Below are 15,459 nucleotides of genomic sequence, written 5' to 3'. Positions count from 1 at the left end.
TCAAACGCAGCTCATACCGCAGCTTGCACACGCGCGCCAACATGCAGCTGGTGCAGTGCGAGGGAGCAGGAACGCCTGCCCGCAAGAACCAACATGGTGCCTGTTGCCACGGAAACCAGGATTGGCAACATTGTGTTTTAGCGGGTGGCGGCAAGTGGTGGGTCAAAGGCTGACACCACCCTAAAACACGGAGACGCGCGCGCATGAAGGCTCCCTAATGGGGAATATATGATGAAAAGATGCGAGATTGTGGTACTTGGAGTGTTGAATAGATGGACTAACAGACACACATGCAGATGCATGGATGGACGCATGAACGGACGCAGTGGCGGATGCATGGATGAACGCAGGGATGGACGCAAGAACAGATGCACGCACGGACGGGAGGATAGACGCATGGACGGTCACACGGACGGACGCATGGACGGACGGAAGCAAGGACGAATGGATGGATGAATGCTTCGCCCCACTCTCCATCATTCACTCCGTGAATATCAGTAGGGTTGAGAGCTGGGCTAGTTGGTAAGACATCATTTAACCATATGGTGTAGTAGCGCAATTTCACGGGGTGTCTAAGCGTAACTGCCGTGTACTATCGCTTGAGTCTGCGCAAAAGCTTCTGTTGGCGTTGATTCAGTGTTCGTAGTTCTTTTCTGTGTCACTAGGGTTTTGGGTTATATATGAAGTGCTGCTTCTGAAATAAAAATTAGTTGCGAGTGTAGCGAGTGCCGTGTTTTCTTGTCCTTTTTGTCCCCGTGAATTTGCGCTACTACACCATATGGTTAAATGACTCCGTGAATATGTTGTCATTTTTTTGTTATTGCTCTTTTGATGCAGTAGTGTGTGGAATTAGCTTACTAGTCCTATATTGTAGGTATACGGTTCCTTCACCGGGGTCTTTTGCATTTCTCAAAGAGAAAAATGCTTTTCTTTGTTTCAAATAAAACAGTTATTAGTTTGTGCTCATGCTGTCTACTTCTGGTATGTGTATATGCTGCGCAAAAAAACTAGTAATAATATCTGGGGTTCAACGTCCTAAAACCACCATATGAATATGAGAGACGCCATAGTGGAGGGCTCCGGAAATTTCGACCACCTGGGGTTCTTTAACTTGCACCCCAATTTGAGCGCACGAGCCAACAGCATTTTCGCCTCTATGAAAAACGAGTAGAGGGCTCGAGAAATTTCGACCACCGGGGGTTATTTAACGTGCACCTAAATCCAAGTACACGGGCCTTCAACATTTTGTCCTCCATTGAAATTGCAGTCGCCGTGGCTACGATTTCATCCCGCCGACTTCGGCTAACCAGTCGAGTGCCATAACCGTTAGACCGCCGTTACGGGGCTGTGTAAAAAAAAACAGCCATGATTAAGTACCAACTCACCGAATCGTCAGTGTTGTTGTTCTTAGGTTTAGGTGCATGCAAAACAACAGGGGGTCGAAATTTCCGGAGCTTTTTTACTGCGGCATTTTTTATACTATTGTGGAGGTACTGGAGCCCAACACTCCAACGCTCATTATCAATTCATCTCAAATTGATATAAATATTGGCTCGCGCACTTACGAGAGCCAACGACGCCTTCGCTGGGCACATTCGCGGTGACATGACATGGTCTTTTTGAAATGATTTGACCATAGCACTAGTTACACTTTATGCGTCAGTGATTCATTTATAATTTTTTAAACACTATACAATACACATTTAAGGTGACGAGAAATTGTCGAACAGGGATAATTAAACAGGTAGACGTCTTTGCCAAGCCAGCGATTGCCTTGAAGATTCAAATGAAAATGAGGCCAAGTCCACCTACCGAAATGTTTGCAACAGCTGCATTTTTTCTTTAATGATCTCTAATCCCGGCCGGCCTTCATCTCGTCCGGAAGCTTTGCTACGTAAGTCAAGTGTTTCCAAAAATCTTTCCCAAAATCTTCAAAGCGTGAGAAAAACGTGATATTTCCTCACCGCCTTCGACAGTCCTTTTTCTGCGGCAGCACACGTCATAAGATGACTGAAGGTACATGAGCTATGTCATTAGCAAAGTAAAGTTTATTGATTTTTTCAATAAAAGGAAGAACGTCAGACCGTAAAGTTAGAGAACTTGTTTTCCCTGCGAAGCCCCCATGGCCGTTTCACCGTAACTTGTCCGATGCTCAGGAATGGCGAAAGCATTCTAATAAATGCATTAAAATCAGGGAATAAGAAGACAGAGAGAAAAGATATAAGAAAAGTGGGCAGGTTAACTAAACTAAGTCCAGTTCGCTACCCTACACGGGGGAGAGGGGAACGAAGGAGGAAATAGAAAGAGAGAAAGAGGAGATACACATTACACATAACACACACACCGCACACACACTTGCAAAGAATAAGAAAATGTGGAATTTGGATAGATCCGTGAAGTTTGCCAAGGATGCGTAAGAAGAGGAAGAACAAGCTGCGCTTTTACACATTTAATACCGATGTTACCCGAGTAATTGGAGAAAAAAGTTGGGGGACACTTAAAATTACCTTTAAAAGTGGAATGCGATAGCTATGACCAGTGTTTAGGGAGTACTTCAATTACTTTTTATTGTACTTTTTATCGTATGATATTACTCAAGAAGAATTATTGTTCGTTACTACAATGTGATCAATAAAGTTGAAAGTGGCCCACGCATAGGCGTAGTGGTTATCGCCATCCAGTACCTTACTCTGCATTTTAAATTATATACTACGTTTCTTGATACTAGTGTTTTTAAGCGTGCCAGGGAAACAAATAATAAACACTTTTTTACATTAGCACTGTTTGTTCTTTGCGGTGTTTACAAGGTGCTGGGTAAAATTGCGTAAGGCAAAACAAAATTTTTCGTCATAACCTGCAGTAATGCGCGTTTAGAAATGCTAACTGTTTATTGATCGCAGCGGTTCTTTCAGTTTTTTAACTAATCTTTAGCTTTATCTTGATATGGTTTGTCGCGTTGTCACTAGTAATTGAGCACCCACCGACGTCCTTAGTGTAAAACAAGTGCAGGAAAAAAACGTTCAAGAATCCACTCATTGTAGCCGACGACCTATTCGCAGGTCCTCGCATCGCTGCAAGACATGACTGATGCCCATTATGCAGAGATGACCAAGTACATCCGCTATTCCTGGCTCGGCATATTGAACTCCCCGAATATTCTTCTGGTGTTGGTCTTAGCACTAAAATCCACAATTCACAAGGTAAGCAGCATGCACTGGAACACTGTTTGCACAAATAGCATCGCATGTGATCATTTCTGTAAATTCGGCCGTCTGTATACGAGGTCTGCATATATGTAGCATAAAGTTCATTGTTGTTGTAAGGTCGTGCTCAACGTGATATACCCAGCCCCTTTCCTTCTTAGTAGCACGCCTTACCAAGAAACAGAGCCGGCTCGGCGTGGTGCCCCCTTCCTCGCTTGCCTGACACATTCCCGAGGAACGGCACCTCATCTTCCTCTGCCTCCCCTGCTACTTCCATGAAACTGCCGGTCGCGTGTCCTCGAGGGTCTTCAGCAACAAGGCTGTGGGGGGGGGGGGGGGGGGGAATAAAAGGAGCCCGGGAAAAGACGAGGGTTTTTTTTTTTTTTGCTGCTAGGGGAGCGTGCCGGTTAGACACCGGCGTGACCGCTTTAGGTTCCACGGCGGGTCATACTTTTGCTGTCATTTTCGCATTGCAAATATTTGTGTACATAAGGTTAAGTGAGTAAATCGTACAGCGGTGAAGGCGCCTTTTTCTGGTGAAAAGCCACGAAGACGGCAGCGATCGTTCTCGCGAAGCAACAAACCCAGCTTCGCTTCACCACCAAGTACCTGGTCTGAACCATATAGCGAGTTCGGACGAAACTTGACTGATGTCTTGACGAGTTTCACCTGGCTGGAAAAGAGTGACCACCAGGTATAATAGCCTTTTTTAGGGCTGGCAATGCAACACAGTTGGCTCTTTCTCGAAAATTATAATTTAAATTTCCCACCTCCTTGAGACTAAGTATTCGCTGAGTGCAACGTCAGGGAGCTTCATACAAATTCAAATTATCAGTCATCGGTAATGAAAATGCTGTGTTGTTTGGATAAGTTTTGCAAATATGAGTATGCATGCATCTTTATCAGTTTTTTCAAGCCTTTTTTTTCTGTAACTTTTTTGGGACCCTAGGAATAGGAAAAGAGAAGAAGCGAGAATGTAAATAAAACTGGCGTTTCAGGTACCACCCGCCTCTTATCGGGTTACACATGGGTACATTGTGGGAAGTAGGTAACCTTTTCTCAGGAACAGTACATAAGAGAAGCACAAGGCCTTGCAACCCTGTTGCTTTTTTGCGCTATTTCACAATGAACTCGTATGATCTGGTTCTGCTAATGTATTTTCGTGGAAGATAGTATGTAACTTACCGACAACGTAAAGCTCCCGCTGTCCCTAACTAAACCTGAATTATTCTTTTTTGCAGGCGTCTTCTCAAGAAGTTATCGTGGATGCTGCGAATTTTACATTGACAAATACCACAACGCAGTCTTTCTTGACGTCCAATTTAACGTTCGCGAATTTTTCTACAATATTGTTAGATGACACGAGGTTGCCGTCCAACTCTTCAGTTGAAGGCGAACTTACGGCAGAAGCAACGTCGTTGTTCAAGACCAGCAGAGGAAGCCAGGAAAACAGCAACAAAACTACCATCAAAGTGGACTTCTTACAACAGCGTGATGATTCAGTTTTGAGAGGCCCTACTGGTGAAGGTAAGCCGGTGCATTATTGACACTAGTTACCCAGCAAAATTCTTGCGTGCCATCCGTACCTACTTTCGGTACGAAAAAAACAACAAGTAAAAGCACGCCACTTACTAAAACGTTAAAGAGAGTGGATTAGTGGCAGCTTCATTAGTTGTTACTGGCAACCCTAAGATAACACCCAAGGGCCGAATGTGGTAGTTGTTATTATGACCTTGATTTCTAATAGCGTGGCAACGGTATCATAAGAAATGCAAATAATTGGTAAGCGAGCACGTAAAGTGGGCTGTCAATAACTGGTATACTTCGGTGGCCTATCTTCAAGCTCATTTTGGAGAGTGAGGTTCACGCTTTACGTAGTGTTTGCTGATATTGTTACTAAAGGTGATGGTAGTTTTTTTATGAGCCTCATAAAGGAGGGGTCATTTAGCATGTTCGTCTTAGTAATGTAATACTCTATGAAAGCCTGGCTTCCTAGCTGCCTCTTTTGTTTCTTCTTGATAAAAGCTGCTAGTCCCCCATAAAGAAAATGACAGGATTCCAATCAAAAATGGTGTAAGTAAAAGGACATGATCTTTTCACTGCTAAATGCCATTCACCACGTGTTTACAGGAGGTCCCAGGGCCCTAGATTGGGAAAAAGTTAGGAATAAGAGTTAAGGGGGAGTATCTAAGTAGCCCGTGATTCAAGATTCGCCGATGACATACCATTGATGAGTAACTCAGGTGATGAATTAGAGCTCATGATTACTGAAGTTGACACGGAAAGAAAATAGGTAGGTCTAAATATTAATAAGAATAAAACTAAAGTAATGTACTACAGTAACGGCAGAGAACAGCGCTTTGTGATAAGTGGCAAGACACTGGAAGTTGCGAAATAATATGTCTACTTCAGGCAGCTAGTAACCATGAAGCCGTACTAGATGAAGGGGATGGAGCACGTTTGGCAAGCATTCTCGAATTATAAATGATAGTGTATTCATTATCTAGTAATCGGGGGTGCTGCTTAACTGGCGACCAGCTGCCGGTAATGCGCTCTCTCACCAGAGCAGGATTGGCCACCCGGGTGCAGTACCTGGCCACAACCTCCCATGAACACAGCAATTAACCCCTGGCCCTCAGTCTCCAGTGGCTCCGAAGCAACTGTCTAAGGCAGCAGTCAGACTTGTGACGCAGCGTATAGGGTTCTAAAAATCCCTGGGTCAGGACAGACCACCATTGTAATCTGAACTTGGCTACCTTCACTGCTAGGACGCATTCTAGTGAGGCTTGTCTAGCTGTGCTATTCGAGAAATTGTAGGGGTTTAAATAGGATGTCATAGGTCTCAGCGAAGTTAGGAGGACACGCGAGGCTTCTACTGTGCTGAAGAATGTACATGTCCTATACTACCGTGGAATATTTGACAGAAAAGAACAAGGAATGGTGTTCCTCATACACAAGAATATCGCTGGTAACATAGCGGAATACTATAGCATCAATCAGGGGGTGGCAAGTATTATAATTCGGTTTTGGTTGCTATTTGGGGTTTAACGTCTCAAAACCACCATAGGGTTATGAGAGACGCCGTAGTGAAGGGTTCCGAACATGTTCCACCTCCAGGGGTTTTTTAATGTGCACCCAAATCTGAGCACATGAGCCAACAACATTTCCGCCTCCATCGGAAATTCAGCTGCCGTAGCCAGGATTCGATCCCACGACCTGCGGTATAATTAGGGTCAACAAAAGCTACAAGATGAAGGTGGTACAAGCCTACGCACCTACATCGAGGCATGATGATCATTTGGGTGAACGCTTCTATAGAGTTGGTCATTAATAAATCGAAGACCCAGTATAGTATTCTGATGGGCGATTTTAATGCAAAGTAGGCAAAAACCAGAGCACAGACCATGCAGTGAGGCAATATAGCATTGCTGTAAAAATGCCAGAGGGAATTTATTTGTACAGTTCACAGAACGTAATAATTAACGGATCTTGAATACCTTCTTCAGAAAACGGGCTAACCGTAGGTGGACGTGGCGAAGTCCCAATAAAGAAACTAAAAATGAAATGGGTTTCATTCTGTGCGCACACCTAGTAATAAAGACTGTAGAAGTAGTTGGCAAGATCAGATGCAGGGACCATAAAATGGTAAGAGCTTGTATTGACTTAAATTTAGAAAAGCAAAGACAGAAACTGATACGCAAGAAGGCAATTAATGAACTGGCTGTGAGAGGAAAAATAGTCAAATTCACAGTTTTGCTTCCGAATACATTCGAAGTACTAAATGAGATAATCGACGCTAGCGTTTACACAATCAACAATAATTTTACTAGTAACATAAATTTCGTCCGCATTCCTTACTCGACAGTGTGTCGTTCAGACGGAAAAGTTACACTACTCATCGCAAAGAACCTGTACGCGATACTGAGGCGCTTTCCGCAGACGGCGGCACTTTATAAAGTTATGCCGGACTTTTATGAAGTGGCTATGTTCACTGGCGTTACGGGTTGTGTCGATTACACACACGTGCGTATTAATAGCCCCGGTGGTGACGACGCCGAAGTGTTCCGTAACCGCAAAGGCTATTTTTGGCTTTTCTTCTAAAACATGACAACATTTTTCGTCTCCTTCGGTACAAAATTCACTCGACGCTGTGTCTGTGTGCCTCGTGTATCTTTTCGTCCCGTCTAGGGCGCTGTTTCTCGCTCAGAAAGCCATCTCTTAGAGCACAACGCTACGAAAAATTCCACACACACAAAAAAAGAGGTGCCCTTATCACGGATTTCCTGATCATGTCCCTTCCCCTTCACCATCATGCAGCGAGAAATTGCTGCACCCCACGAGACAGAGACAGAGAGAGAGAAATAATTAAAAGGAAGAGACAGGGAGGTTTACCTAGACGAACTGGTTTGCTACCCTGTACGGGGGTGGGGAAAAGAGTCGGAAAGAGGATAGATATAGAGAGATATAAAATAAATTAGAAAAAACAACAACATGCGCACACATTCAGGGAGTTCCGATCACAGTCGTTTCGACAGGCCGGTTGACCGCAAGGAGCGCAGGAGCACCTTCACAGCCTTTTTCTGCGATATAAAGTCCTGTCGGCAGCGCAGGAGTCTTTCTTCCGAAACAGGTGGGTTGTCCAGTTCATCTAGTGCATTGCAGAGTGACTGTCTCTGCGAGCAGTATTGTAGGCATTCACACAGAATGTGCCAAGTTGTTTGATCACTGCCACAATGGTCGCATACAGCAGTGTCAGCCATTTCTATGCGGAACGCATACGCATTGGTAAATGTGACACCCAATTATAATCTGCACAGCATACCCGCGAGACAAATATATGCTGAGGGCAATGTCCTGACCACCACTTTTTCTATTGTTTACCAAGCTCAACGAAAGGATACGAATGACTTTTTTCCCAGAACTTGTTTTTTTTTATTTTTCATATATAACTGCGATCTAGCCCGCTACAAGCATGTCCACAGGCGAACAGGAAGGCGAATACCGTGAAAATCACGTTCCCTCGAGAGCCAGGTCAGCACAAATACATGCCGTGGTATTCGATTGAAAAAAAATAACGACGAAAGAACCTGACGCGTTGTTTGTTCCGCCTCCAAACAAGCAAGTGTAAAAAAGGGCACCGCATTCGTGTGGCCTCTAAAACCAGCGGGCAACGGGCGCTTTACAGAAACAACACTGCGCATCGCTATGACGGCAGGCAGCACGTACCGCTCGCTAGCCGTAAAATGGCAAAAATATGCCTGTGGCACTTCGTTTTTATAGTTATTTTAAAACATATGGTCTTTTTTGCTGTAACACGTGCCTTACGCGAACAACTTCATTATAAACCTCGTTAGCCGGCAAGCAACGTGTTTCTGCTTTAAAGATCGTTCTTGACTTGACGAAACAAGACAGCCTGAACATCTGTGAAACGCAAAGGCTTACTTGGGCGTTTCGAAGTCCACTGCTTGCTTCACGCCGACTTACTCAAGTCGAAGGTGCGAGCCAAGTAACATCTCTGCATTCGGGTGTTATTAGCATCCGCCAAGCATACAAACCGTTGGGGCGCTAAGGATCCAGTGGATGAAGTTCGGCAAGCATTTTCAAATCGTGAATGGTAATCTGCCATTAACCTTTAAGAGGAAGGCCTATAACTGCTGCATTTTTTCAGTACTTACATACGGAGCAGAAACCTGGAGGCCTACAAAGAGGGTTCAGCTTAAATTGAGGACGATGCAGCGAGCGATGGAAAATAAAATGATAGGTGTAACCTTAAGAGACAAGAAGAGAACCAAGTGGGTCAGGGAACAAACTGGAGTGAAGGATATCATAGTTGATATTGAGAAAAAGGAATGGACGTGAGCTGGACACGTAGCACGTAGGCAGCATAACCGTTGGTCATTAAAGGTAACTGGCTGGATTCCCGGAGCAGGCAAATACACGAAGAGGAGGCAGAAACTTAGGCGGGCCGATGAGATTAAAAAGTTTGTGCGTATAACCTGGCAACGGAAAGCATAAGAATGGGTTGATTGGTGGATCATAGAAAAGCCCTTTGCCCTGCGGTAGGAGTAGTCAGGCTGATGATGAGTAATCGACTATCCCTCAATAGAAATGTATATAACAGCTGCATGTTGCCGGTACTTGGCTAAGGAGCTGAAACCTGAAGGCTTATTGAGAACATAAAACTTAAGTTGAGGATGACGCCGAGAGCGATGGAAGGAAGGTGTAACCTTGAGAGACAAGAACAGGGCAGAGTGGGTCAGGGAACAAACTGGGATTAAGGATATTACAGTTCAAATCAAGATGGACATTTGCCGAGCATGTTGCACATTAGGCAGGATAGCCGCTGTTCAATAAGGGTAACTGACTGGATTCCAAGAGAAGGGAGACGCATGCGAAGAAGACAGAAAATGAAGTGTGCTGAAGAGATTAAGAAGTTTGCAGGTACATGGTGACTGCAGAAAGCATAGGACGTAGTTGAATGACAGAACGTGGTAGAGGCCTTGGCCGTGCAATGGCCGTAGTCAGGCTGATGATGATGACACCGGCAAAATATTCTGTTTTATAAATCTCATTCCTGTGAAGCTTTTTTCACAAATACTCAAAACGTGTGTCGCCATAATGTCCCAGTTTGTAAATTTTGGGATTCTGAGAAACGCAAGCCTTCTGCAAGTGTTCGGTGAATACCCTGCCAAGTTCCGAAGTGTGAGCCGCTTGGTTTACGTTGTGGTAAAGACGAGCAGCTCGATGCACAGGAACGTGCAAATACTGGTAAGGGAGAACTGAGGAAACGGAAGTCTGTGGACATGAGTGACGTTATCGTTCGTTAAATGTGAAGCATTTCTTAGCAAACTTCGGCGACTTTGAGCGTATCTATCTATCTAGCCGCTTACGTATGGGTGCTGCCGTGGGCACCCCCTTAACCTTGCACGAACCAAAATGAGCATAGGAGTGTAAGATGGTTTGACGAATATGACGCGCTAGTTGAGACATGAATAATGTCGCAATCCCGTCGCGTACGTCGTCAAACACTTCTGGTCAGACAATGGCACATACCTAACTGCGGGTATGCGCCGATGCTATGGCGGTATGTGCCACAGGTGATTGACACTTAGTATCTACCCAGGGACAACGAGAACACACATGGGCAATTCTAATGCACGAGCGTTAAGAAATACTCGACATCGGTAGCGTCGACCCGCCGAATGCAAAGATTAAATGCCAGGGTCCTAGCTGGAATCGAATCCAAGCATTCTGCGTGGCAGTGAAGCATCTTACCACATGGCTACGCCATGTCTCGGAACTTTTTTTCAAATAGACGCTAATCTTCTTGAAACGTCAATAGTGGTTGCAGTACTGCCTACCCAATTTTATAAATATTACATATGTACACTTTTAATACAGCCGTCACGTCAGGTTAAGGTCAATTGCGGTTAGTTGCCATGCGCTCAAGCGTATTTATGTAGCAGTGTCCATGGCCAGCATCCTCGTGAGCATCAGCGCTTTATATCAGCTTCTGGTGTTGCTAATACGAACGTCCCAGTTGGCGACGTTGCCCACGTGCTAACAACTGATTATATAAACATCTGCAACTCTTCGACATATGTCTGTGCGTGCAACATTTGTACATGTATTAGCGTTATTTATTGACGTGTCACTCAATAAAAATATTGCAACACGGTCACCTTCCCTCCACAGGCTTCGCATAACGTCGATTTCCGGGTACGTGGCATCTGCCGGACTTTTTTTCCTTGACCAGCCTTGCCTTGCTTGTGTTTCCGTACTTATGTGATGCGCGTTGCTCGTCTTCACCTTGGAATCCCTGACATCTCAATGGAATGTGTAGATTGGATTATAAATGTTTCTCACCGGACTCCGTGCTGCGAATATATACTGTGGCTCTGTCTTCGCCCTCAAGTATCTAAGGCCGGCTCCGAATTTCAAACCACGAGTCTTGCACAATGACGCCGGTTTTCTTATGCACAACACTAGGCCACACCCGCTAAAAAACTTACTAAAGTAGAGTATAGCCTGCTGCACACGCTTGGAACCATATCGTGCAGGGACGCGGCTAGAATGTTTAAAACCGATCAAGAAAAATTTATCACTGTGCATAAACTCCGTAGCAGCTGTGCTCAGCTGTTCCACAGTGTTCGGTTTTGCCACTCTAGTAGCAGTACCGCAAAAATTACGCTGCCGACGCGGCAGTGGTGTGAGGAGGCTTTGTCCAGTCCTGCTCTCGAGGATAAGTGGACTCTCGTGGAGCGGGTGCGGGTTCGGGTTGCGACTCAGCCCCCCGAAAATTCTTCTATTCCAAGATTATGTTCGACTGACCTGCATTCAGAGACCTGCCAGATCCTCTCAAACAATCACTGAAGTAGACACAATTCCGCCATAAGTTTTCTATTCAGTCTTTCATTTCCTCTCTCGCCAGTGTAGCGGGTAAACAAATCTGTTGCGTTTATTGAAAAAGTTTTCCAATAAAGTTTTTCGGGAGCCATGAGCAAGTTAGGCGAATTTGCGGCCCCGAGATCATGGATTTCTAGTGAAGCTGTTTCATTTAGAAATGTGGTTCAATAAAACTTGTAGCTGGGCGAGTTGGTTCATAATACTGGGTAAACTGGATTTAATTCTTCGTCAACCTTCAATTTACAGTCGCACAGAACATAGTCAAGTGGTCACGAGGACAGAACCTAATAGTTTACAACAGGCCACGCAAAAAATGACGCTCACTATCAAAAAGCGAAATGGATGTATCACTAACACAGGTATTGCCTCTAGCAGAAATATAAAACGCTTCCATCAGTTCCCGGGCTGTGGTATCAGCACTCCGACCCAAAATCCTAATCTCCGAGAAAATCGGTGAGCACGTGCAAGCTTTGCAATGCGCGGGCAAATGCGTGATCCCGTTATTTTTAAGTGACAGCTCATGTTCCCTTGCACGGTCGTTCACGCAACGCCCCGTATGACCCACGTAAAATTTCCCACAAGACAGCGGTATTTCGTAGACAACGCCCGTCGCACATTTCACATACACAAACGCGTGCTTCTTTCCGCAACCACCGGATCTCTTCTCGCCAGGGGGATTGCCAAACTGTGTCTACGGTCCGCTCTTGAGAAGTCATGCTCACATGCAATGCAAGAAAGCTTTAATGATCAGGTGCGGCGTTTAATTGCCGCTGGGTATCCTTGCACGGTAGTCTCGGCAGTCGCTGAAGTGCTTCTGCGTGATGCCAAAGCAGTCCGTTCCAGCGGGAACCCTGGCCTGCGTCGCAGGTGGCGTCCGGAGGTGATGCCTTATATGCATCGCATTTCCCACAACCTCAAAAAGATAGCGAGTAGACACGGTGTGCCGATCGTGTTCTCCGCCCCACGTAAGTTGGCTGGACTTTGTCCCAGAATCTTCCCTGGCGAGAAGAGATCCGGTGGTTGCGGAAAGAAGCACGCGTTTGTGTATGTGAAATGTGCGACGGGCGTTGTCTACGAAATACCGCTGTCTTGTGGGAAATTTTACGTGGGTCATACGGGGCGTTGCGTGAACGACCGTGCAAGGGAACATGAGCTGTCACTTAAAAATAACGGGATCACGCATTTGCCCGCGCATTGCAAAGCTTGCACGTGCTCACCGATTTTCTCGGAGATTAGGATTTTGGGTCGGAGTGCTGATACCACAGCCCGGGAACTGATGGAAGCGGTTTATATTTCTGCTAGAGGCAATACCTGTGTTAGTGATACATCCATTTCGCTTTTTGATAGTGAGCGTCATTTTTTGCGTGGCCTGTTGTAAACTATTAGGTTCTGTCCTCGTGACCACTTGACTATGTTCTGTGCGACTGTAAATTGAAGGTTGACGAAGAATTAAATTTAGTTGAAAGTCTGCGCTTGTCCCTGTCTCTTCTCTGCTGTCGTTTGTCTGTTTTTTTGTGCGCACACCAGTTTACCCAGTTCATTTAGAACTTGCTTCTTATAGCAGTTTGGGCTATTGAGTGTGCTATGTTGTGGTTTCGCGACCATGTCTCGGTATCGCTACTAGATGAGGAGCTGCCCACGGGGATGCACAGCACAGAAGGCCTGTTGCGAGTGCCCCTAAGACGTGACAGCTTTCGACCATTCGCGCACTCAGATCGTCATTGTATAGATGAGTTTAGCCAGAATGCTTTAGAGTACAGTTCTTAGACGCCCATCACTGCTCTCTGCGCCATTCCTCTCGAGCACACTATTCCTGGCTCGCGCCTCTTACAGCTTTACTGCGTCCATCTTTAGCTGGCGTCCGTGTGGCAGCTGTGTACCCTTCTCCGCAGTGGCTAAACTAAACAGTTATTAAACGGTAATAAACTAATTAAACAAGAAAGAGAAAAGAAAATTATGAATAGAAATAAAAATGATAATCAAGATTGCACTGCAACAACCGCTCCCGCCATCTAGAAACAAAATAACAATAAAATTGAAAGAGTAATAAACAAAAGAAGAAGGCAAAATAAAAATAAGTAAGTTGTACATCAGTAGTCGTTTATTACTGTACCTGCATACATGTCTCTTTCAGGTAATGCGTGTGCATCAATATACCACAAAAGCAAAAAGCGCATGGTACAGCCCTCGCATTTGGAGTTAGGAAAAATAGTAATCGTCGCTTTAATTTTCTATTGTATCCCACAAGTAGTGTTAAAGTGGCAGCGTATGGTACCTTAAGTTTATGTGAGCACAAAACCCTGTCGTGCCTGAGTCCTATAATACGCCACAAATAAAAAAAAAGATATGTGTAATTATACTTCCTGCGCAACTTCTACACACGCCCTTTTTTTGCGTTTGATCAGGTACAGTAGAGCGCCTTCCTGCTATAAAGCGAGTCAAGAAGCGACCAGCAGGATCTGCGAGAAGAAAACCGCTCTACGACCATGGTCACGGTCACATCGAGGACCCAGGATATACGCCCTTCATCAACGATGCGGGAGAGGTGCCTGTCCGCGTAAAAGGTATGTTAAGTACAGTCATGGTTTTGCAACAAAGCGCAATTAGCGTGGCATTCTGTTTTCATCATGCTTTGAGCTTAGTGGCAAAGCTCACAGGTTTTTTTAGGCATCCACTTAAAGCGACTTGAAGGGTAAAGCCATCGTGTTGATTTTCTCGGTCGATGTATGTTGACCTTGCCTCAACCTCCTCTGAAAGCTCTCTGCACCTAACAGGATTTTGCTCTGCCTCCATGATCGAAGGCACATCTGCTGGTTTCCCATTACCTTTCTGATTAGGCTGTACCTTCGAACAAATTGTGAATTCTGGACATCATCGTGGACCAGGGTCATAAAGACATCCTTATGACGTCACTAATGTCAACCTGTGACGTACTCGTGATGTCATCACGTCTTGCTCATTTTTCCTATGAAATTGTTTTATACCGGGGTTCACCACGGCTTCGCTGACGTATTTCTCTCATGGATATCGCGTTCTAGAATAAAACCTAACAGATGGCAAAAAAAAAATGAAAAGTACACATTACGTCACTAGATCTCGAACTTACGACCTCTCCTCCGTAGTGCGTGGTGCGAAACCACTAGGACACGATGACTACGTTGTCTAGGTTGCTATACCGGCAAGCTACTATATACACAATATTCCGTGGTGGTCTTCGGAGATCAGCAACTTCGGCGTGGTTTCGTTATCACTGCTCCCGCTTAACCAATCGATAAACCACTTTTTTCCATATTACAATGCGTATTCTAAAATATCCTACGTTGGGTTCCTGCGCGGTAAACATGTTGAGGTGCACGCAGTATCCCCAGCTCACGTAGCCACTTAAACCAAGCGTGCAACACCGCAACTCCCAGTGAGTTGTTTTGATTTGTGCAGCTTTATGCTCCACGGCGAAATTCGAGAGGTACTTTTCTGGAGGCGGGACAGGGGCGCTTTCATCATACGCTATGTGTTCCTACGTGAGCTCGTATGCGTGCATGTACATGGGTGTGCGCTGTTGGTGGGAGCGGATGTGACACAACTAAAGACAACGCGGCGATGACCGAAGAAGACTGTCTGATGTCCGGGTTTCAACGTCTTAAAACCACCATATGAATATGAGAGACGCCCTAGTGGAGGGCTCCGGAAATTTCGACCACCCGGGTTTTTTTAACGTGCACCCAAATCTGACCATATGGGCCTACAGCATTTCCGCCTGCATCGAAAATGCAGCCGCCATATCCAGAATTCAATCCTGCGACTTGCGGATCAGCAGCCGAGTACCTTAGCCACTAGACCACAACGGTGGGGC

The 15,459-nt window shown here is 45.3% G+C and overlaps 1 protein-coding gene across 3 annotated transcripts in view; it reads left to right on the top strand.

The window, feature by feature from the left end:
* LOC119173003 (uncharacterized) overlaps positions 1–15,459 on the top strand; it is a 222,053-nt gene that overhangs the window by 150,426 nt on the left and 56,168 nt on the right. For all 3 annotated transcript variants that reach the window (XM_075892022.1, XM_075892021.1, XM_075892023.1), the window contains exons 2-4: positions 3,060–3,200; positions 4,445–4,730; positions 14,015–14,173. In XM_075892022.1, coding sequence (XP_075748137.1) covers positions 3,081–3,200; positions 4,445–4,730; positions 14,015–14,173 — 565 coding nt within the window. In that variant the 5' untranslated portion in view covers positions 3,060–3,080. The remainder of the gene's footprint in view (positions 1–3,059; positions 3,201–4,444; positions 4,731–14,014; positions 14,174–15,459) is intronic.

This window comes from Rhipicephalus microplus, chromosome 4 (genome assembly GCF_043290135.1).
Source record: "Rhipicephalus microplus isolate Deutch F79 chromosome 4, USDA_Rmic, whole genome shotgun sequence".
NCBI classification, from domain to species: domain Eukaryota; kingdom Metazoa; phylum Arthropoda; class Arachnida; order Ixodida; family Ixodidae; genus Rhipicephalus; species Rhipicephalus microplus.
Note: the sequence above shows the minus strand (reverse complement) of the source record. Positions and strands in the feature narration are given on the sequence as shown.